The sequence below is a fragment of the Protopterus annectens genome, chromosome 13.part0 (genome assembly GCF_019279795.1).
Source record: "Protopterus annectens isolate FY-2018-M chromosome 13.part0, PAN1.0, whole genome shotgun sequence".
Lineage (NCBI taxonomy): Eukaryota > Metazoa > Chordata > Ceratodontiformes > Protopteridae > Protopterus > Protopterus annectens.
In genome coordinates, this window is record NC_056747.1 from 766,541,610 (window position 1) to 766,563,843 (window position 22,234).

At 41.7% G+C, this 22,234-nt stretch overlaps 1 protein-coding gene across 4 annotated transcripts in view; it reads left to right on the plus strand.

Annotated features, from left to right (window-relative positions):
• Positions 1-10,193, plus strand: part of EFCAB5 (EF-hand calcium binding domain 5) — a 1,692,224-nt gene extending 1,682,031 nt beyond the window's left edge. For all 4 annotated transcript variants that reach the window (XM_044054470.1, XM_044054473.1, XM_044054471.1 and 1 more), the window contains 2 exons: positions 5,463-5,559; positions 7,731-10,193. In XM_044054470.1, the coding sequence (XP_043910405.1) occupies positions 5,463-5,559; positions 7,731-7,837 (204 nt within the window). In that variant the 3' untranslated portion in view covers positions 7,838-10,193. The remainder of the gene's footprint in view (positions 1-5,462; positions 5,560-7,730) is intronic.
• Positions 10,194-22,234: the final 12,041 nt, after the last annotated feature.

The window sequence follows — 22,234 nt, forward strand, 5'->3', positions numbered from 1 at the left end:
GGGGGGGGGGCTGCTTACAAGCCAAAGCAGAGTGCTCTCCAGGGGAAAATGAGTATTGGCTCAAACAGGTAAACACATACTTTTTGCTTGAGAAACAGACTGAAGATCCCCTAGAGATTGGCAGATATTACAATTTACTTGACAGAAGTCTCTAATTCTGCATCCATTCCCCCTATTTTGACAGCATTGAAGGATGTCCTGAGAGCTGCCTGTAATACTCCTGATTTTCTCACTCACTGGTTCCTAAAAAAGCAATTAAACTGCATAGAGTTTCACAAGCTGTAGCCATCACACATACAACTCCAGCAACGAAAAAGCATATTTCCTTCACCAACCTAGTTCTTGGAGATAAGGAGTGTAAGTGGTTGGGCAGACAGGATAAGAGACATTTTTTCTGCTACATTATCCCTCAGAATCCTGAACTACCAGAGCTATATGTGAAAGATTATTTTAAAATGTGTTACTATCTTGGAATAACTTTCCAGTTCTGCTCTCTGACGCCTGAAGGGTCATACATCATCTTCAAAATGACTATGCCCCCTCCTCCTGTCCCTTTCCACTTTCTCAGCCTATGAACATCAATGATCCAGCCCTGCATCAGGTAATTTCAGACAATGAGTTCTGAATATGATTTATGAAGGATACATCTGTCAATGGATAAGTTCTCCTCCTCCTTTTATGAGGATTCCCCCAAACCCTCCAACCAGAGTTGTTTCCCTAGGTGCTCCAACACATTAGAAGCAGGTGTCATAGAATATGTTCCTGCAGAACACTTAAGAAAGGGCTTTTTTTTCAGAATGTTTCTGGTCCCAAAAAAAAAAAACAGTTCTGAATCTCTCCTTTCTCCGTCTCTATGTGAAGGTTTCAAAATTCAAGATGGTGACCCTCCAGTCAGGGTTAGCACTTTTGCCAGACCGCTGTGTTTGACCTCAAGGATGCTTACCATCACATTCCAATAGCATAGAAATTCAAGAGATTTCTAAAAATTGTGTGTATCTGGGTCATATTATCAATTCTCTGCATTACGTTTTGGGCAATGTCTTGAACTAAGTGTGTTTACAAAAGTGCTTAGTTGTTAAGGTGGCCCACCACAGACTGCAGGTTGTCCACAATTTTCCTTATTTAGACAGCTTGCTTATTTGTGCAGAGTCTTTGCCCATACGCCAGGAATCCTTAACAAAGGTTTCATCCCTCCTAACCCATCTGGGGTTTCAGATAAAAATACATAAATCTTTCCTGACTCCGTCACACATGATTATGTTTTTATGGTGCCTTAGACACTCTCATGGAAAAAGCCTTTTTACCTCAAGACAAAGTGGAAACTTATCAGGAAGTATTCCTGAACTTTTCTGATCTGACTGAAGTTTCAAAAAGCGAATTCCTCAGAATTCTGGACCTTATGGCTTATATGATCCCAATGATACCACTTGCCAGGCTGCACATGACAAAGATTCAGTGCTTCCTAAAACTATGTGGACCCAGCATCTTCACTCCCTAGATTTTTAAATGCCAGTGCTGGGCTTTGTAAAGCTAGTTCTTCAGTGTCAGAGAGATCAGCTAGCTATCAGTTCAGGACTCCCTTTCTTTCTTCCTAACCTAACAGAATCAGTCTTAACAAGACTCCTCAGATTTCACTTGAAAGTAGAAGTGCAAGACCTGTCTGACAATTTGGTCAGACAAAAGCACATAAATGTTGAGTAAATGTTGGCTGTGATTCAAGTTATAAAAGCTTCACATCATCTTTGGCAACCAGGCCCTCTTCGGGTGATTACAGACACCACCACAATGATGTGGTACTTAAAACAAGGGGGTACCAAGTCATACCATCTGTGCCAGCTGTCAGTGATGGCTTCAATGCTACCTTAACTCTTCAGGCCACTTGCATATCATAACAGCAAAATACAGTGGCAGACAAACTCATCAGATCCTGGACATACCCTTACGAGTAGAAACCCCGTTTAGAGGCATTCCAGGAATTAATCCTGATGTGGGGAACAACTCAAGTAAATCTGTTCACCTCCTTTCAAAACGGACAACTAGAGAAGTTCTGTTATAAAAATCATTGCAAGCAAGCTTGGAGAACAGATGCTGTCTCTCATTCCTCTGGTTGGGGATGTTCCTATATTCCTTTTTACCCTTTCCAATGATTTCCAAATTAGTTCTGAAGAGTCAGAAGGATATACCAAAAATTGTTGTGGGTAACTCCCTTTTGGCCCAGGCAAAACTTCATATGAAATTGGCCAAGGGCAATTTTCACAAGCTTCCTCACAGACTGGATCTACTCACACAGGACAAGGGGAGTTTGATACACCCCAATATCAAGCAACTGTGACTGAATGCCTGAATTATTCAATTTTAATATCTTTTAGACACCTTTTTCACAAGGATGTGCAGCAGGTGCTAAAGGCAGCAAGAAAGGCTGCTACTGAAAGTTATATGTTGGAAAAGCTTTTCTACTGTGTCTAGACAATAACCAGGCTCCTATCAGGGAGTTTGCACCCCTGATGTTTACATTTTTTTCTGACCTTTGTATGTTTCTACTAAAGTGCATCTAGTGACCAATTCCTCTTCTCTGTCAATGGACCCCCCCTTCCTTCCATGTTTGTGGTCAAATGGTTTATAAAAGGGGCATTGCACATAAGAACTCCTCGCAAACTAGTACATCCATTGTGGGATCTTATTTTGTGCCAGAAAGACTGACTTTGTCACCTTTTGAACCTGCCTGTTTGGCTGATTTGAGGTTCATTACTTGGAAAACTGTCTTACTTGTTGCTACAACATCTGTAAGGAGAGTATTTGAGCTGTAAGCCATCATGGTTCGAGAACCCTATTTGGTTTTCCATAGAGGTAGGGTCACTCTGCAGACTAAGCTTTTTTCATGCCTAAGATCGTCTCAGAATTCACCTTGAATCAACCCATCAATTTCCCAGTTTTCTATCCAGACCCTAGAAAAAAAAGGGAGAAAAGATTCTGCATACATTGGCTGTGCATAAACAACTCTGGTATTGCCTTGACAGAATCAAGTCCTTCAGGACCAGCTATTTATTTCCTACTTTGGAGCTAAAAAGGTCAACCCATGTTAAACAGACTGTTTCTAGATAGTTATCCTCTGCTATTGCGCTTTGTTACTGCCACCATGGCAAAAGTATCCCAGGCAGGGTTAAAGCCCATTCAACCAGGGCCTTAGCTTCTTTGATTGCATATCGGAAAGGAGTAGACTCTAGAAGCATTCTAGAGGCAGCAACTTGGACTTGTATCTCTTCATTTTCAAAGCAGTACAAACTGAATTCTGTTTCTAGATTTAGAGCAGGCTTTGCAAGAACCATTCTCCAGGGGCTGCTGGATCCTTATCGTTTCTCCTCCCAGGTTGGGTAAGCTATGGTAGTCAACCTATATACTACTCTAATAGTGAGAATGATGCACATAATACAGTTGTGTAAGTTGCTCTTACCTATAAGAGTACATGTTCAAATTCTTCTCTGCTGTAGCAGCTGTACCCACTCACCATCCTCCTTATTGTATGGTTAGTGTGAGTTACAGTTTGGTTGTTGTTGTCATTGCTTAGCTCAGGATGAACTTATTTTTTAGACTTTTGGGGGCAAGAAATTTCTGAAGATTTTTATTATGTTGGCTGTACTTATAGTTCCCTCCAAAAGGGATTAGCCTATAATCAGCCAGACTGACAGTGTGGGAGGGGGACTAGGGCTTTGGGATACTGGTCAGGTGTTGTATACATGGCAGGATGCAAGGAATAGCCTATAACCAAGTAGGGAGTTCCTCCACCACAGAAAACTCTTAGTTCTTTTTTTAGTGCGAGTTCATGTAAATTGTCCTTTTGTGCATTCTACCTCACAATGTTGAGATTTGTAGTGTAGACTTTTGTGAACCAACCTATATCACGTGCACACCCACAAATAATCCAATCTCACGCTAAAGGAGAACAGAGTTTTGGAGTATTCAGTACCATTTATAATTAATAATACATCATATTCAGAAATAAATACTGTAAAACTGGCATTCAGAATCACAGCAGGAGTAAAATAATCATTCTGTTCAAATCACTAAAAAGCAAGTATATACTTAAAAGCAAGACAATACAATTACATTACTGTGAGCACAATGCACAGCCTTAAAGTGGCAGCACAAGTCATAACGAAATAAACTAAGGAAGCAATATATGTGCAAGCTGTATATTGCCAGTTATTAAAATGCAGTAGTTTGAAGTATGGCTGCTGCTGTAGGAGATGTGAAGATGACTGAAAGAGGAATGTTACTGAAGTAACAAAAAAGGCGAGCAGAATACTGTAAGGAAGAGGAGACTGTCAGCATAAAAGCAGGTAAAAACTGCAGAAGATTGAGCTTAATGAATGTGTGAGAGGAAAAGAGATAGAAAGAAGACAGGTAGTGTGAAATAAGAAAGAAGAATGGACATAGTATCACAGAAGTATACTAGCAGGCAAAAGAAAGCTCCATAAAGAATAACCTGTATGCAGATCACAGTACTAATAGGTGCATGAAGATGTTCGGAGTATCAGCAAGTAGATGGCAGAAGGATGAAGACAGCAAGAGATCAAAAAGACAGTAGTAGGAAGAAAGAAAGAAACTAGGAAAATGAGCAATAGATGACATAGTAAGACTGATCCTGGTGTTACATTTTGAGTGAGAATGAGAAAGAGAAAACTATATTTAGGAAATAGAAATGAGAATGTTTATATTTAAGGACTGCTGTAAATCATAAAATCAGAATATGCCAGCTATCACTGGTATAACCATTTAAATGAGCTAACAGATAGCAACTAAAATGAAATGGTGAACTCACTTAAGCCAACTTCTGTGAGGTTATATAATGTGTACAAAATTAAACATATTTCACTTAACAAGGAGTGTAAATAACTTTACATCATTTGTATCTTTATGGAATACTGTTGCAGGGAAATAAAATTGCTTATTTGTAGGACATTTCATAACTCTTCAAATAGTAGTGATAGTTCAGTGACAATCAATAAATTGCCAGCTTGGTTGTTTATTTTTGCTCACCTCAGTGTATCCCTCTCTGCTGGACTTATGCTACACTTTAGTTGGGTACTGAAGCCGAAAGTGTGGAAGGCAGCAAGAAAGCTTGCAATGGGTCATATTCCTATCTTTTCAGAGCTTTTGGCTGCTGTAGTCATGCTGAGTATGTGTGTGTGTATCTTTTTGTTGCCAGTTATGTTTGTGTTACTGGCATAGTATCTGAAAAACACTGATGCTTCATATATCACTGGACACATTTTTATACACATCGTATGTTCTTCTAGCCATAAAGTACATTGTATTCTTCCCACTCCATGTATTGTGAAAAACTATTTCGTACTAACTTGGTTAGGTGCATCATCTTCAGGCTAAGGTGACAGAATAAATCTCTACAGACATTTAACGTTTAACTGGCATAATTTTTTCATTATTTTCTTTTTAATCTGCAGCAAGTAAATACAGAGTTGATAAGGAACGTTTCCTGTTTCGATCCAACAGCTCGTTCTTCCCTCTGCAAGGTGGAACCTGTGGCTAAATACATCAAGGGTAAGTTGTTCCTGATCTCAAAATAATATAGGAAAATGTACTTATAAAGCAACACTTTTTCAAATAGGACACTGGCAAGGGTGATTGTCTGTGCTACCAATAACTTGCCATGAACATACAAGGCAATGAATTGTCAATGAAGTGAGATAGGATGGTAAGTCCCAAACCCAACTGCATGATGGTCCAGGGAACTGAGTGATGGCCTTTTTGGTGGGGTTAGGTTACTTTTTACATAGTAAGTTATCTTTAAGGACTGTTAAGCAGAGAGCTCTTGAGGTGGAATCATGGCACAGACTGATGCTGGCTTGTGCCACAAGCATGAAAAAACACATTTGTAAAATGTGTAAAAACTGCACCTGTGCTATTTTCATATTTTTCTTGTAAAGAAGTGTCTCTTATACTAATCGAGCATGTTGGGTTGGTGTGGAAAGGCTACCAGTGTTACTAAAGTAGCATCTTTCAAAAAGGAAACTGTGTGTATGATTCAGCTGTCATGATATTAGTACTTTATCCAGTGACATTGGAGACAACTATGAAGACTTGTCCCTACAACTAAAAGAAAAAGCATTTGCATGGAGAACTGAAAAAAAACAAGCCTATCTGAGTTATTTTCTAGCCACAAAGTCATATTTAAATCTGCATCTCATTTGCAAATCAGAGATTCTGTTTCCTTCAAACATACAAAAAAAATTGTGTTTTTCAGTTTGCCTGCATCACTTCTTTACAACTCTTGGCTACAAGGGTCTGGATATATTGCCACTGCACTACTGTAAAAACTTTGAAACCAATCATTTCCCCTTTGCAACTGTCTCCTAGCCTCTGCGTACCACATGGGAAACCTGACCTTTATGTAATGTTTTGCATCAAACAGCAGAGCACATGCCTTGTGCTCTACTCAGTTCCTGATTAGCAATTCCAGACAGTTAAGAATCTTGTCACAGTTTTGTTTTTGGCACCAAGTTCCTGAACCAGAAGCCTTCTTTGTATTATCCTGTACCTCATCAAATGCAAGTTCAGTGATGTTCTGTCTGGTTGACTTCAACTCACCAATGTTGAACTCCTCGCTTGCTGCATGCCATAGAAATTTGCTACCAGTGATTGATGTTTCTAAGTATCTGCTGGCAGTGATTCATTTGTTTTTACAGATTTCCCTTGTCATCATGTTGGTGCAGCCACAAAGCTGGTATACATTGTGGTGAAACTTGTTTGCACATGAGGGTACACAGGGTTTCATTCCCCTGCTAAAAATACTTGCATTTAATTTTTGGTTTACTGTCATGTACTCGACACACAGGAGCTGGAGTTCACCTGCCCAAGTCCCACATTGCAAACATTATAATGTTGAAAATGAACATTACTGACTGTTCAACCTTGCACCCCTTCTGGTCCCATTGTAACACTTATTCCTGGGTCCAGAATGGTAGGGAGTTTCAGGGTTCTTTTTTTTTTTTTTTTTTGCAAAGTGTACCAGTATTTTGTATTTCAACTTTTGCAGAATAGGATCAACCACTGGGGGACTCGACCTCCTGTGTGTCGAATACATGATAGTAAACCTTAATTTTTTAATGTGTTGCGTTGTGTTCCTGACCATTTGTGCTTAATGAGTTGGTTTCTTACCAAGTTGTAAATTAACAAGTCATAGCAGAAGCCACTTGTCTTGCCTACTTCATAGTGAAGAAGTACATAATTTATTCTGCTTGTTCCTCTCAGGAACGTAAATTTTGGCTTTGTGAATCACCTAGTTTCTGAAAGATGGTCCCTCCATATTTCCAGCAACCAAGAACCCAGTTTAAATGTTGCATATTCCTTTCTAAATGCTCAGAACATGATCCTCATTCTGCACTTTACTTCTGCCATGCAGGCAACTTCACTTTTATATCAGATTTTAATACATCTTTCAGTATTTTGTGGCAATGACAGGGTCTCTGTCACAAAAAGACTTAAAAAACCCAAGATGACATTATTAAAAAAATGCTTGCGTCCAATTTGCAAATTTAACTTCTTATTATGGCTTTGAATCACTGAAGATAGTGTCTGTTTTTTGAACCACGCCCACCTTTCGTTACTGTGTTTTGTTTTTTTGCATGTGGTAAAACTAAGAAAAAAATGAGTTAGTGTATATTTATTTTTCATCATGCTTCATATATTAATTATAAATTTATGTTTTATAGGAATACCAAGAGGAGCTGTTTGGAAGCATGGCTCTGTTCCAGCAGAGTATCTGTATAACTGGGCATTTACTTGTTTGGCATTACTGGAGCACAAGTCTAAACTCTGAACCACAGGAGGGTTGTAATACCTGTAGTCCTGTCACTAATGCCAATTATTTCAGCAGTGAGCAGATATGATTTTTTTCAGCCAAACTGATGGATATTATCAGTATGAAACTGCATGTATGTAAATCTCCACCTGATGTTACAACTAACCCAGATAAGATGGCCTCTGAATGCAAAAAAACTTAAGGGGACTTTGTTTGCCTTTAGACTGCAACATGAAATTACTTTTTATTTAAAATAACAGTGAAGTTGCATGTCATTTGAAAATACCAGAATAATTCTAAGCCAGTGTAGCTTTTTGAAGGAACTGTTTGCATGAAAGCAGTGACTCCACAGTTTCCTGTTCTGTGTAGGAAAGCTGCTCTGAACTTTATTAGTCAGCTTAGATTGTATCTGTGTAATAAACTGCCATTTGGGGGAAAAACAGGTTTTAATAAAAACAGTGAATTTGTTATACATTTATTTGGCAAGCTTCATGCCTGCAGAGATTACACTGATTCAGGATATGTTCATTCTGATAAGCTTCTATTGAATTTAGCTTGAGACTGCTTGGCATTATTGCCAGCTGTGACCCCAGACATTATCAGATGCCCATGATGGAATTCCATTGTTGTCTCATTTACTTGAAATCTAGCTGCTTGTCAAATTTCTTAGAAATACATCTGCAGTGAATGATATTAATCTGAAACATATGGGACCTAGGCTTGGGTATAAATGAAACTAATGGAATGCTTTTGTTTACTTAGTTAGATTCAAATAAAGATACATTTTTAAACATCAATAATAAAAAGATACCTGGCAAAACAGACTTTAAAACTTTATTCAAGATATGTCATTTTCATATTACTGTGGCTTGTCAGATGAACCTCTGTTGTGTCAAAATATTTGTTCTATAATATTTGGGCTCCATCCCTGACCCTTGTATTGGAGACAGTTACATTTATGTTTGTTGGTGGACAAATGTGTGATTACTAATTGTGGTGCCACCGCATGCATCACAGACATGCCACCCTTTTTGACATGTATTGTCCCAGTGTCCACTGTGGTTCTACACCTGGTCTCAGTGTCAAATGTGATGACAGCTTGTCAGGTAGTTATTGCTCCAAAGGTGAATGTGGAGTGTGCAGAAGCAGTAATTATAGAACAATACCATTCCTGAAAAGGGTGTCTAGCACTCGAGGTAGCATCATCTGTGGAAAATATCCCATCATCCTTACCTCATAGCCTTTATTTGGGTTACTATACTACTCTGAAAGGTATTTGTGACATATTGTTCTAATGCAATAGTGTGTACAGGTGCCAGATGAGATTTAGTGCTGACAGTCATAGCATCATTTGGTCGTCAGAAGTAGCAACAACCTCAGACAGTTAAGTCAGGCAGTTTGGAAGGATCTACTTTTCCCTCATTTTTTCTGATATATTTATAAGAAATACAGTTATGAAAAATATTTTCTGGCACACCAAGCTAAGTAAAATATTTTATTTAAGATCATTGTACTGCTTATACTGTTATTGTTCAGTAGCTTCTCAGAGCAGTCAAGGACACAGCTATCCTTTTATTTCAGTTTTATACCTCATCTTCGGGAAGAAACTGATTACTGGAGCTCATTTGAAAGTTATTTGAAAATTATTTATGAAACTAACTTAAAAGTGACAAGGTTTATTCCCATCTACTGTTAGTTTTATTCTGATGGAGTTATACAAATAGTTACTTAAAGAGAGAGTAAAGACTAGTTATTTTCTCAGATTTATGAGAACTGGGACTAACCAGGTTAATTATTTCTGGAATAAACTTGTTATGGTGTTTATTTTATGTTGTTATGCTCTGGTGAACTACTTGTTATAATTTATTTTACCTAGCTATGCACATTTTAATACTAACTTTTACAACTCTTCTATGGCGTTCCTGTCAGTATTAAAAGTGAAATTAGGTTGGGGTCCATTTCCTGGTCACTCCCTGTGCTGTTTTGTGTCTAGATTTGGTAAGACTGAAGACAGTAAAATGAAGAATTCTCACAAGAATCTTATTTCAATTGAGTCGCAGAGTCAAGCTACAGTACAAAATTAGTGAAGTGTAAGTCAGCCAGGTAGCCTGCCATTTTCAAATGCTGTCAGTATTCCAGATGTGTTGTTCTAATAGGCAACCAATAAAAATGAATGGTGGAATTCACAAAATGTTTAATAATATTTTGTTTTTCTCATCAAAATAACACACCCTTATGAGTCTATCAGGCAGTCGCTTGAAAAAACAAAGCCTGATATTTTGTCTGCCAAATTAAATAAGGCAAAATCCAAACAATCCCCTTCACATGATTTAATTATAGTAGCAGTCTGAGTATGAGCTTTTGGAGGATTTAAATTTTAGTGATGGGACTCCATCTAAAGAAACTATATTTCAATTGGCAACCCTCACTGCATGAACATTTAACATTTAAACAAAATGTTAGCTATTCCAGACACTATTCCTTAAGGCTTTGTTGATGTGGCAGGATATTACTCATTTATATATTCTGACCATTTGTTTAAGTTCTCTTTTTTTTTCCTTTACTTTTACTCAGTTCCTCTGATGACCATCTGACTCATCTTTCTGGCTACCTATTGCTCCCCCTTTGATGAGAGCACTGTGACTCATTCTTGCCTTGAGGCATAGGTGAAACTGACCAGGAGAAAGTCCATCATCTGTGAAGAAGAACAATCATTTTTTTTACCTTTCCCCCACTGCACATGCCTTACAATCCTGGCAAAGTTGGGCACCCAGATGTGTCACACTTCCATGAACTATGTAAGCCTTCAAGACTATCCTACTCTCCCCTTGAAGCTGATGCTCTCGTGTAGTCTGTAGTCTCCACCAAGTGCTCTAAGTTGTCTTCTGATGTGGACCAAGTGGAACATTGGTCAGTGAAACAGAATAAAAGATTCATTAGTGACAAGTCTAATTGTGTATACAAAAAGAATGTAAGCTATATGATCAGCTTGCCAAGAAACTGAATTCTTGTAGCATGTTTGTAAAATCTTTAATTATTTTAATATTTATGCCAAGTTAATAACATGTATAAATTAGCAGTTGATTTATTTTCTGTATGGTTCCAGTCTAAACAATTCTGGCAGCAAATTATTGCTGACTCAGTCTTGTACAAGGAGTGTTAAGCATCATGCTGTACACTGCTACTTCTGATATGACTAATATTTATATTATTTCTAAGATTGTACCCCTCCTATTTCCACTGATGTTCCGTTGCACTTTTGTCAATGTATTATTTACAGGGTAAAGACAGATTTAAGAATAAATTGTGTATTTATAGATCTGTTCTGATTCTCCTTCAGGTTATTCTGCAGATGAGATAAGAAATTTTATTTTGATAAGAAGAGAAATTTGGATTAATGTTGCTGTTTTAGGAGTTAGCTATCTAGGAAGTTAGTTTATAATATGGGCAAAGATTTTTCAAGAGTTAATTTGTGCCTCAGCTGTTCTGTTTCTGTACCCCAGACAAAGAGAAAATTATTCACTATATTTACTTGTATACTTGCTTCAGGTTAACATAGTGAACTTCCTACCATCTACATGTCTGTATCCTATTCAAAATACTCTCGTTATGGGGCAGAAGTTTACCTTGTGCACAGAATAAAAAATAATTTAAAAATGATTGTTGAACGGTGTACTGTATTGAGGTTACAAGAGATGCATTTCATACCTCACTAGCAACTGGTTCCAGACTTCTACTGTCTTAACTACAAATAAAATTCCACATAACATAAAATCCCAACACCATTACTTCAAAAAGTTAACCGTTCATGACTGAAACAATTGAGAAATGGATGTACTGTGTACGTTTGATAGTAAAATCCTTGCATCACACTTTGCCTGATCACAGCAGGTAGTAAATTACAGCTTGACAACACAGATTCTTGTAATGTACTCAAGATACAGTTTACAAGCATGTCACAATTTTTTTCAGAAGTTCAAACCCTATGTACCACATTTGTGGATGCAAGCCCCTTTTATTTTTGCCAACAGGCCGTGCATCCCTGTTGGATGTGGCACTCTCCTGGGATCTCCATTTAATAGCAGTCCACCTGCTGGGGAAAAAACTACATGCTGGAGGAGAGCTTGAGCCAATGAGTTCATGTGGATAGTGAGTGCAGATCAGTCTACAGGCTTTCCATTAACTGATGTTTGTCTGGAAAACCAAGGAACTGGATCTTTCCATATACCAAAAGACTGCACAAATCTTTAATTATTTGATCAGATATGACAAGCTTTGATAAATGAAAGTTATGTACTTAGCATTATGCTAGATCCATGTTCTTGTTTTCACCCATTTCAGTCTTTGGGTTATCAGATCCAACCAGATCTGACCTTTTAAAAGAGCTTGGATCCAGGCCTCTGATTTCTTCAGTATCTGTAATTCCCTCAGTTCCCTAGAGTGCCTTAGATCAAGTTTGCCTACTTCTCATCATAATATATTACGGCAATAAACAATGACTGGGTGTGGTATAATACCCATGGTTGGTATGGTTTAATCACAAGGGTGAAGCCTGAGTGATTAAACAAATGCAACTGTGGGTAAATCTTCAATATATCACACCCGGGAGTTGGTTATTACTATTATACAATGACATTATTTAAAAAAGAAATTACTTTTCTTAAATAATGTCTTTGTGTAATGGTGCCGTGGTGTTCTTCCGCATTGTTTCTGTATCCTGCCGCTTTCTTGATGTACTGCACATGCGTATGGGACTTATGTTCCCATGATTCTGCATTACATCAGAGGAAGGAAGCTCTCTTTGCTGCTGCTTCTTTTTTTTTTTTTTGACAAAAAAAAGTTTGAAATCCAGACAGTTTAGAGGTATGAAAGAGAGAGGGCAGAAATACAAGGAAAAACAGGTATGATGTTATGTGGTCCAATCTCGCCTACATTCTTACTCATGGGTTCGGAGCCGAACATCAGCTCCAACTCGGCCAACTTATTTATTCTAGCACGAAGTCTCTAATTGGCTGGGCTAACCTGGTATCCATTGCCGCACTGCTCCCTAACCCCAGATCTCATTCGCCACTCATGTAGCTAGGACGTGGTCTCGCTTGGCTGTGGCTAAGTAGCTCAAAACTTCTTTTTACACTTATTTGGTGGTGTTTTTCACAAAAATCTATTTTAATAGCTAGTTGTTCTTGTTGTCTAGCGTGTTTTGTAGTGTGAGTGATTTTTGGTATCCCTCTGTTCCCACGGGCTAGGCCCATTTAAATTAGAGGACCTAGTCCTCTTTCTGTTGCTTGTTTTCTTATTTTTCCTGTGCTTAAAACAAGTGGGCTTCTCGCTTCTGTTGTGTGTGTGTGGTTTGTCATCTCTGGAATCATTTAACTTAGAGATTCTTGCCAGTGGTTGTTAGCAGTGGTTCCCGCCTTAACCGTTGTGGCCTAAGGTCCTGTTGTAAATTTGTATTGTGTGCTTAGCTTATATGTCTAAGGAGCAAAAGGAACATAAACCCTCTGGGTTTAAGAAATGTTCTAAATGCAGCTACAAGATTTCCATAACCGATGGACATTCGGTTTGTGTATACTGCCTGGGGGGCTATACATTTGCAAGAGTCCTGTAGCTTTTGTCACGCCTTCAGTCCGAGGGTGCTACAGGAAAGAAAAAATAAACTGATACTGAAGGGTCTTCTGAAGCCTTCCTTTGAGGAGTCCTTGGACTCTGCCTCTGGTTCATAATCTAAAGCCAAGTCCTCTAAGGCTAAGAAAAGATCTCCGGCTCCATCTGTATCTTCGGAGCCACAGGAGAAGTCTACCAAATTGGATTCTACCTCCTCGGCTCCCTTGTCTTTGGGGCCGCAGGAGGTAGCTGTGGTTCTTGAATTTGCCTCGGCTCCAATTTTGTTAGAGCCCATTCAGAGCCGGTCTCATAGTGTTAGATGTGGATCCCCAGATAGGAGATCACAGTCACCGTCTCTCTCCTCCAAATCCTCCAGACTCTCTGATTTGGATGTGGATAGGGTGGTCCAGAGGCTCCTGCAGTCGCCTGTGTTGGCTAAACCTTTCTCGGCTCCGACCCAGTCGGCTCCGGAGCCAGTCCCGATGAGTGCACCTATGGTTCCTCCTCTGAGCGCATCCTTGTCTTCGGAGCCGGAGTGTTCGGCTCCGGGTGATGTTCTGCTGACGCCGATACCTCTTAAGGCCTTATCGGTGCCGACGTTGGCTCCTACCATGTCGGCTCCGTCCTCTGGTTTCACAACCCGGGTTTCCTCAGTTTGGCCCGAGGGGGATACTTTGGGACTCATGTCAGTTCTGAGCCTCCCTCTCAGAGCTTTGGCTCCAGTCATGGCCTCGGAGGTTGGTCGGTCGGTCGGTCCTCTGATTCGGGGGGACCCACATTCGAGGCCATGAGGAGCGCACTGGCCAGATCTTCAGTGACATCATCCGGATCAGTCATTCTGTCCCCTTCCACACCAGCTAGAGCCACTGATGTCCCCCTATCAGTTGACGGCGGAGCCCCAAGGTCTGGGGATACCCCCATGAGCGGTCCCCAACTTTCTAATGGCCCCTCTGAGTCTGTGCCTGAGGAGCCCCCAAGAAAGAAGCTGTGCAAGAGGAAGCACATAGACTCCCAGGACGAGTCTCTCACTTTTGGTACCGACCTCGAAGGGTCAGAGGGGTCCCCCAAGTCGTCCTCCGATGACATCTCCTTCTCTGGCATCCTGGAGATTTTGAGGCAGAGAGGCAGCTGGTCATCCAAAACCCCCTTTGAGGAGGAGTCAGTATTCCTCAAGGCCTTTGTGGCTCAACCCTCCGCCTCCTGGGTGTCTCCACCCTTTGATGAGCTCCTACATTTGATCTGTTGAAGGGTGTGGGAGACTCCTGACTTGGTGGAACCTATACCAAGATGCCCTAATAAATTTCTTTCAGCTCCCCCTGGGAAAGAGTTCCTGTCCAAAGGGGTTTCTGTGGATGCCATGGTAGTGGTGGCGGCCACTCAACAGGAAGTAGCCGAGTCTTCCTCCTCCGTCCATCCTCCTAACAAGGAGTCCAGGAGTATGGATCAGTATGGGAAGCGTACCCTCTCTTCAGCGACCTTCACCCTTTGGTCTCTGAACTACCTGTGCCATTTTACTAGGGCTCCAGAGAGATCTCCTTAAAGAGTTAGGAGATACTTCGGGTAACGTACCTGAGGCATTAATGCAGACGGTTAACGCCCAGCTGTCTACCCTTGGCTCTATTGTCAACTCATCCATGAGGCTCATACCTTATGCAGCCGAAGGAGCGAGCAGGGCAGCTAGTTCAGGTGTGGCCCTCAGGAGGCAAGCCTGGATGTGCCTGTGTCACTTCGCGGAGGCCTTCAAGTCTTCCTTCAACGACGCCCCCTTTGATGGGTCCTCACTCTTTGGGACCAAAGTGAAAGACACCCTTACCAGATGCGAGCAAGAGGGGAAGACCCTGTCTGCTGTTGGGGTCCGTTTTTCCCTTCCATCTAGGCCTTACCCCAAGGCTCAGAGGGGAGGGAAAATGTGGTTCAAAAAGTCACAGAAGTCTTTCCCTGCCACTCGAGGTGAGTCCCCCTCCAGAGGCAGAGGAGGGTGAGGCTATTCTGGAAGATGCCGCCCTAGGGGCAGAGTAGGCCCTCGCAATTTGGGAGACCGCGATTCCTTTCGCGGGTCCCCCTATCATTGTCCCTGATGTATTGCCCAACTGTGCTATTCTGGAGCCAGTCGGGGGCCGCATTTCGTTGTACCCGGAAGCCTGGGCAAGTATCACTCAGGATTGATGGGTGCTTTGAATAGTTACCAGAGGTTATTTCATCCCCTTATCAGACCCCCCGCCAGCCAAGAGAATCCTAGATGTTTCACCCAATCAAAGGGATCATGCAACACTAGAAATTTCAAAGTTGCTGGAAAAAGGAGTCATCCAACCTGTCCCCTCAGACCTGATTGGATTAGGGACTTACTCAAGACTCTTTTTGTTGCCGAAAAACACAGGGGACCTGAGGCCCATCTTGGATCTCAGCAGTTTAAATCGCTACGTTCTAAAGTCCAAGTTCCGAATGGTCACCCTTCAGTCTATTTTTCCGTTACTGGGAAAAGAAGTATGGATGTGCTCCATCGACCTCAAGGATGCTTACTACCATATCAAAATGGACAGGGCATCCAGGAGTCTCTTACGCTTCCTGCTGGGAGCCAGTCATTTCCAATTTCGTGCCGTGCCCTTTGGTCTCACCACAGCCCCCAGGGTGTTCACCAAGTGTCTGGCTATGGTGACAGCTCACCTGAGACGTCAAGGATTCCAAGTGTTTCCATACCTGGACGACTGGCTCCTCACTGCCCCCACCAGGCATCTTCTCATTCAGGCCAGGGGAAACTACTATTGCCCTTTGCCATCAACTAGGAATTACCTTGAACTGGGGAAAGTCTGCCTTGCTGCCCTCACAGCGTGTTATATTTATAGGCGCAGAACTGGACACCGTCCATATATGGGCATTCCTGCCCCAAGAAAGGATAGAGGTGTTGCAGGGTCAGGTTCCCGCATTCTTACCCTTCAAAAAGGTTCAGGCCAGATGGGTTCTACAGCTCTTGGGATCCATGGCAGCAACCATCATGTTAGTACCCCTAGCCAGATTACACGAGGCTTCTGCCGTGGCTCCTCTCTGCCCAATGGTCCTTTCAGAAGCTTCCCCTGTCCCATTTGATCCTAATCACCGATCGGTGTAAACAGGACCTCTGTTGGTGGCTACGCACCTCCAACTTGAACACAGGGAAATCCATTTATTCCTATGCCACCAGTTGCCACGGTGACCACGGATGCCTCCCAGATGGGGTGGGGGGGCATTATCTTGGCAGGACAGTCCAAGGCACATGGCAAGATCACGAGGTACATCTGCACATCAATGTTCTAGAGATGAGAGCAGCGTTACTGGCATTGCGGGCATTGCAGAGTTCTCTTCCCCCTAGGAACGATTGCTATTCACTCAGACAACATGTCCATAGTGTGGTACCTGAATAAGCAAGGGGGAACCAGATCTTATCCCCTATGCAGAGAGGCCATGTGAGTGTGGCAGTGGGCAGTGTCTTCCCGATGGTTCCTAGTGGCAACGCACATTCTGGGGAAGGCCAATGTGATAGCAGACAGGCTAAGCAGATCTTTTCTGATGCCTTACGAGTGGTCCCTGAACCGCCGAGTTGTGGAACAGATTTTCAACAGGTGGGGTCAGCCTTGCTGCGATCTTTTTGCCATTCCCCACAATGCCAAGTGCAGCAACTACTTCACTCTGATCCCCCCACAGGGGGAGTCACCCAGGGATGCTCTAGTCCACAAGTGGCCTCCCGGTCTGCTCTATGCTTTCCCCCAATTTCCTCTACTACCAAGAGTGATTCAGAAAGCCATTTCCTTGGGAAGCAAGATGATTCTAATTGCCCCACACTGGCCTCGCCAAGTCTGGTTCTCCTTTCTTCATCAGTATGCAGTGGACAGTCCTTGGATTCTGGACCCAGCACCAGACCTGCTGACACACATGTCGGGACAGTCCCATCCCTCCCTGCGGACCCTCAGGTTGACAGCCTGGTTACTCCACTTCCATCCTTAGTCAGACTTCGCTTTTCACCTAAGGTGGTACACATTTTATCTTCTTCTCATAAATCTTCTACCAGGAAGCTTTATTCCAGCAAGTGGAAAAGATTTTCTATTTGGGCTCAGGCCCAGGGACTGGATCCTTTCACTGTCCCCATCCCTGCTGTCTTAGATTTTTTATCCACACTCTTTCAACAGGGTTCTGCTCTTGCAACCATTAAGGTCCAGCTGGCCGCTATTTCTAATTTTCATACCTCTTACAAACCTTCTCTCATGGCTCATAAACTATGCAAGGCCTTTTTGAGGGGCACCTTGTTACTACGGCCTCCTGTGTCAGAACCCATCATGCCATGGGATTTAAATTTTGTCTTACAAGCACTGACTTCATCACCATTCGAGCCAGCTGCCACCTGTGAATTAAAATTTCTGTCTTGGAAGACTGCATTCTTAATTGCCATCGCATCAGCCAGACGGGTGTCAGAGATTCAAGCGTTGTCCATCAAATCCCCGTATTTAATCTTTCATAAGGACAGGGTTTCCTTGAGACCTAATCCGTCCTTTCTTCCGAAAGTAACCTCTGCCGTTAATCTCAGTCAGTCCATTGAGCTGCCAGTTTTCTTTCCCCAATTTTCCAACAAGGCAGAGTTTAAATTTCATCAGTTGGATGTACACAGGCAGCTTCGGTTTTACTTACACGGGACAAAACAACTTCGTAAGTCTGACCCAACTGTTCATGTTGTTTTCAGAAAATAGAACAGGTTCCCCTATTACTAAGATTACAATTTCCAGATGGATTTCTGATTGCATCTCCTATGTTTATTCGTCAGCAGGCAGAAATTTACCGTTTTCCATCAAGGCTCACTCCACCAGGGCTGTTTTTGGTTCTGTAGCTTATCATTCCAGGCTATCATTGGATGAAATTTGTGCTGCGGCCACATGGGCTTCTCCCCACACCTTTATTACTCATTACAAATTAGACGCAGCTTCTAGGGGCCAGGCTTCCTTTGGTTCCACTGTTCTCAGGAGTATCTTCCATTGAGCCTCACAGGATAGAGGTGCTGGGGACGCTGTCCCATGAGTAAGAATGTAGGCGAGATTGGACCACATAACATCTAGAAGTTATGCACTCACCATAACGTTTGATGTATGTGGGTGGTCCATCTCGCCTCACATTCTTACGTTCCCTCCCACCTGACCCCCTTCCTGGAGGATTTGGAGGCGACTGGTTTCAGTACCCTTCGGTATTGGTTGTTTTTTTCTTTGCTACCCTGGATAGTGTTCTACCTTACTGAACTGTGGTTGTGCATGAGGTTTGATTATGGATTACTGCAAACTAGATCTGGGGTTAGGGAGCAGTGCAGCATGGGATACCAGGTTAGCCCAGCCAATTAGAGACTTCATGCTAGAATAAATAAGTTGGCCGAGTCGGAGCCGATGTTTGGCTCCGAACCTGTGAGTAAGAATGTGAGGCGAGATGGACCACATACATCAAACGTTATGGTGAGTACATAACTTCTAATTTCTTTAATTTTGCATAACATACATGATTCTTTGTGCCTGGTGCATATCTCTTGATCTGTTAGCACAAGAAAACTGAAAATCCTTAGCATATATTAATAGAAGAAAGTCTGGGGGACCAGACTTTTTTTTCTATTAGTATATGCTTGATTTACAATGGGTAAGCTGGTTAGGGTGACCAATCAGCATGCACGTTTTTGAATGTTAATGACCTGTCATTGTATAATATTCAGTAAAACCTACACAGGCAAGCTTAACATAATGGTCAGTAATGGTGAAATCATGAAGAACAGCAAAGAAAGACTGTACAAAAGACGGCCCATGACTGGGTCCAACTGTTTGACTGCGGTCTAACATGACAGTTTGGACTGGAGGATGGAGGGAGGGATGTTCAGCCAGATGAAAAGAAGACAAAATAGATCTAGTGTTGTGGTAAGTACATAACTTCTGTATCAGATGTTATCTGTTTTAGTCCAGTTCAACATTTGGAACTGTTGCCAAACAACAGAAAACCTGGGTGGAATCAGAGAAGGATATTCCAGAGTATGGTGGAGCCAAAGGATGTACAAGATCTGGATTGTACATTAAACTTGTAGCGCAACACAAAGGTATGAACATTAGACCAAGTACCTGCCGCACGAATCTCAATAAGAACATTAACTAAAAAGGCAGTGGAGGTCGCTGCCATTCTGGTAGAATAAGCCTTTGGTTTGCCATCCAGTCCCAGTTTTTTTATACACAGAGATAATACAGTCAGAAAGCCACCTGGCCAGTGCCATCTTAGTAACTCCTTGACCAAATTTAGCTTTTGAAAAGGCAAAGAAAAGTTGATCAGACTTCTTAATATCCTTTGTCTTGTATAAATAAAGCTTCCTGAGCTAACGATAAATGTCTAGCAAATGTAGGATATATTCTCCTTTGTTAGAGAACCTTGGGAAATACATTGGAAGATTGATAGTTGGATTAAGGTTTGCCTCAGGGGCCACCTTTGAGAGAAAGTGGGGATGTGTTCTCAAGGATACTCTATCCTTATGGGAAAAAGACAGATATAGAAGTCTGAATATAAGGTTTGCAACTCTGAAATCTTCCTTGCAAATGTGATAGCCACCAAAAAGAGAGGTTTCTATGAGAGAAAATTTAGATCTACCCTAGAAATAGGTTCAACCTGAGCTTTTCTCAAAGCCTGAGGCATGATAGTAATATATTGGTGGAAGACGTATCTCTAATCGGAGGGCTTAAAAGGAATCCTTTCAGAAATGACTTGGAAATCTTTAAGGAAGCAACTGAAGACTGATTCTGCTTTATGTGAAAATTCTAAATTGCCACTATTTATATCTCAAGTAGTTGAAAGCTGAATCTTTGTGAAACAACTCTGCCAAGAAATCCAAAATTGATGGAAGAGGAGCTGAGAAAGAGACCAAAGCTCTAAAGGAAGCTCATATGTTTTATCTTTTCCATTTATTGAGATAAAATTTTCTAGTATTTGTTTTCTGTGAAGAGGGTAAAACCTGAATAACTGGAGCAGATAGCCTGGCATCCCTAGCCATCATTAAAATTGGAGAAACCACACTGATAATTTAAACATTTTCAGATCCTGGTGAGGCTGACTAGATGGGTGATACAGAAGGTCTGTACGAGGGTCCAGCACCCAGGATGGATGTACTAGATGAGGCAAGAGAAAAGGGAACCAAATCTGCCAGGGCCAAAAGAGGGCAATAAGGATAACTTTGGCCTTGTGCCTTCTGGCTTTCTGGAGAAACTCTGTAATCAGAGGAAGGGGGGAGTAAAGGCATGCAGGAGGCCCAGGCGCCAATTGTGGACTAGATCAGTGTCTGCCCCTGTGGAGGGATTAGGGCAATGTAACTGCTGTACTTGTTGTTTAAGTACAAAGCAAAATGTTTGCAACAAGGATGGCCCCAGTGACCAAAAATCTACATTGCCATTGTCTGAATGAGGGACCACTCATGTTGCAGTAGAATAGACTTGCTCAGTATGTCTGCCAGAACACTGAAAGCTCCTGGGATGTGCATTGCAGTTAGTGACAGGAAGACTTTGCCCATTGCCACATTCTCATGGCTTCCCAGAATAATGGATATGAATGGGTTCTTCCCTGCTTGTTAATACACAAGACTATTGCCATGTTGTCCATCTGGATGGAGTTCACACCTTTGGGGAAGGAGTCCTGAAAGGCTTGCAACACTAAGCAAACTGCCCTAATCTCTCCTAATCTCCAATGCATTTTTTTTCAAGACTGGCTTCTGTCATCTACCAAGAACCTTGAACAGTGTTACTTTTGAAATGCCCCACCACCTCAGGAGGGAAGTGTTCATGGTTAGTGTGACTACCAGCGGTGGTGGGGAGAATGGCTGACCCCATGACACTATGGGGGGTGAGGTCAACTGCCAGCTGATGTGTTTCCTGTCTATTGGTGTGAGATGTTACATTGAAGCTGTTTTTACTGCATTTAACTTAATATTGCACTTGGAATCCTTGTTTGTTACTATTTGACTGTATTTGTAGCAAATTCTTCTGTGTAAGCTGTAGTAGCTAATTCATAGCATTTATAAGTGTTTGCTGTACCTGTTTCTGCCTGTTTTGTGAAAAAAAAAAAGAAAAAAATATCTCTTGTTTTTCCTGCTTTACTAGTTTAGTCCAGTTTCAGAGTTGCTGATTCCTGGGCCTTGGTTGTAGTTCCTGTGTACTGTTTCCTTGCCTTATTTGGGGGAGAGGAAGTTACCTTGCTTACCAGTGGGAGTGGGAAGCATTGAGCTGCCTTTTGTCCAGTTTTGTGAGGTTTCAGCCAGTAACTAGTAGTTTATTGGTCGTTTTGGGCCAGTTTCTAGCTTTTTCCAGCCCCCTGGTATAAAACGCGGTAAAAGCGCGTTTATCAGCTTGTACCTACTCAGCACAGACTCCACGTGGGCCAGCAGAGTAATCCAGGCTGCAGAGAGCTGAATAAGCGACTTTTCTTGATACTAAGTATATTTTTGTTGCTTTCCACATCTGAATACCTAGCGACTGTATTTCACCTGCCTTTCTGTTACATTGAAGCTGTTTTTACTGCATTTAACTTAATATTGCACTTGGAATCCTTGTTTGTTACTATTTGACTGTATTTGTAGCAAATTCTTCTGTGTAAGCTGTAGTAGCTGATTCATAGCATTTATAAGTGTTTGCTGTACCTGTTTCTGCCTGTTTTGTGAAAAAAAAGAAAAAAAAGAAAAAATATCTCTTGTTTTTCCTGCTTTACTAGTTTAGTCCAGTTTCAGAGTTGCTGATTCCTGGGCCTTGGTTGTAGTTCCTGTGTACTGTTTCCTTGCCGTATTTGGGG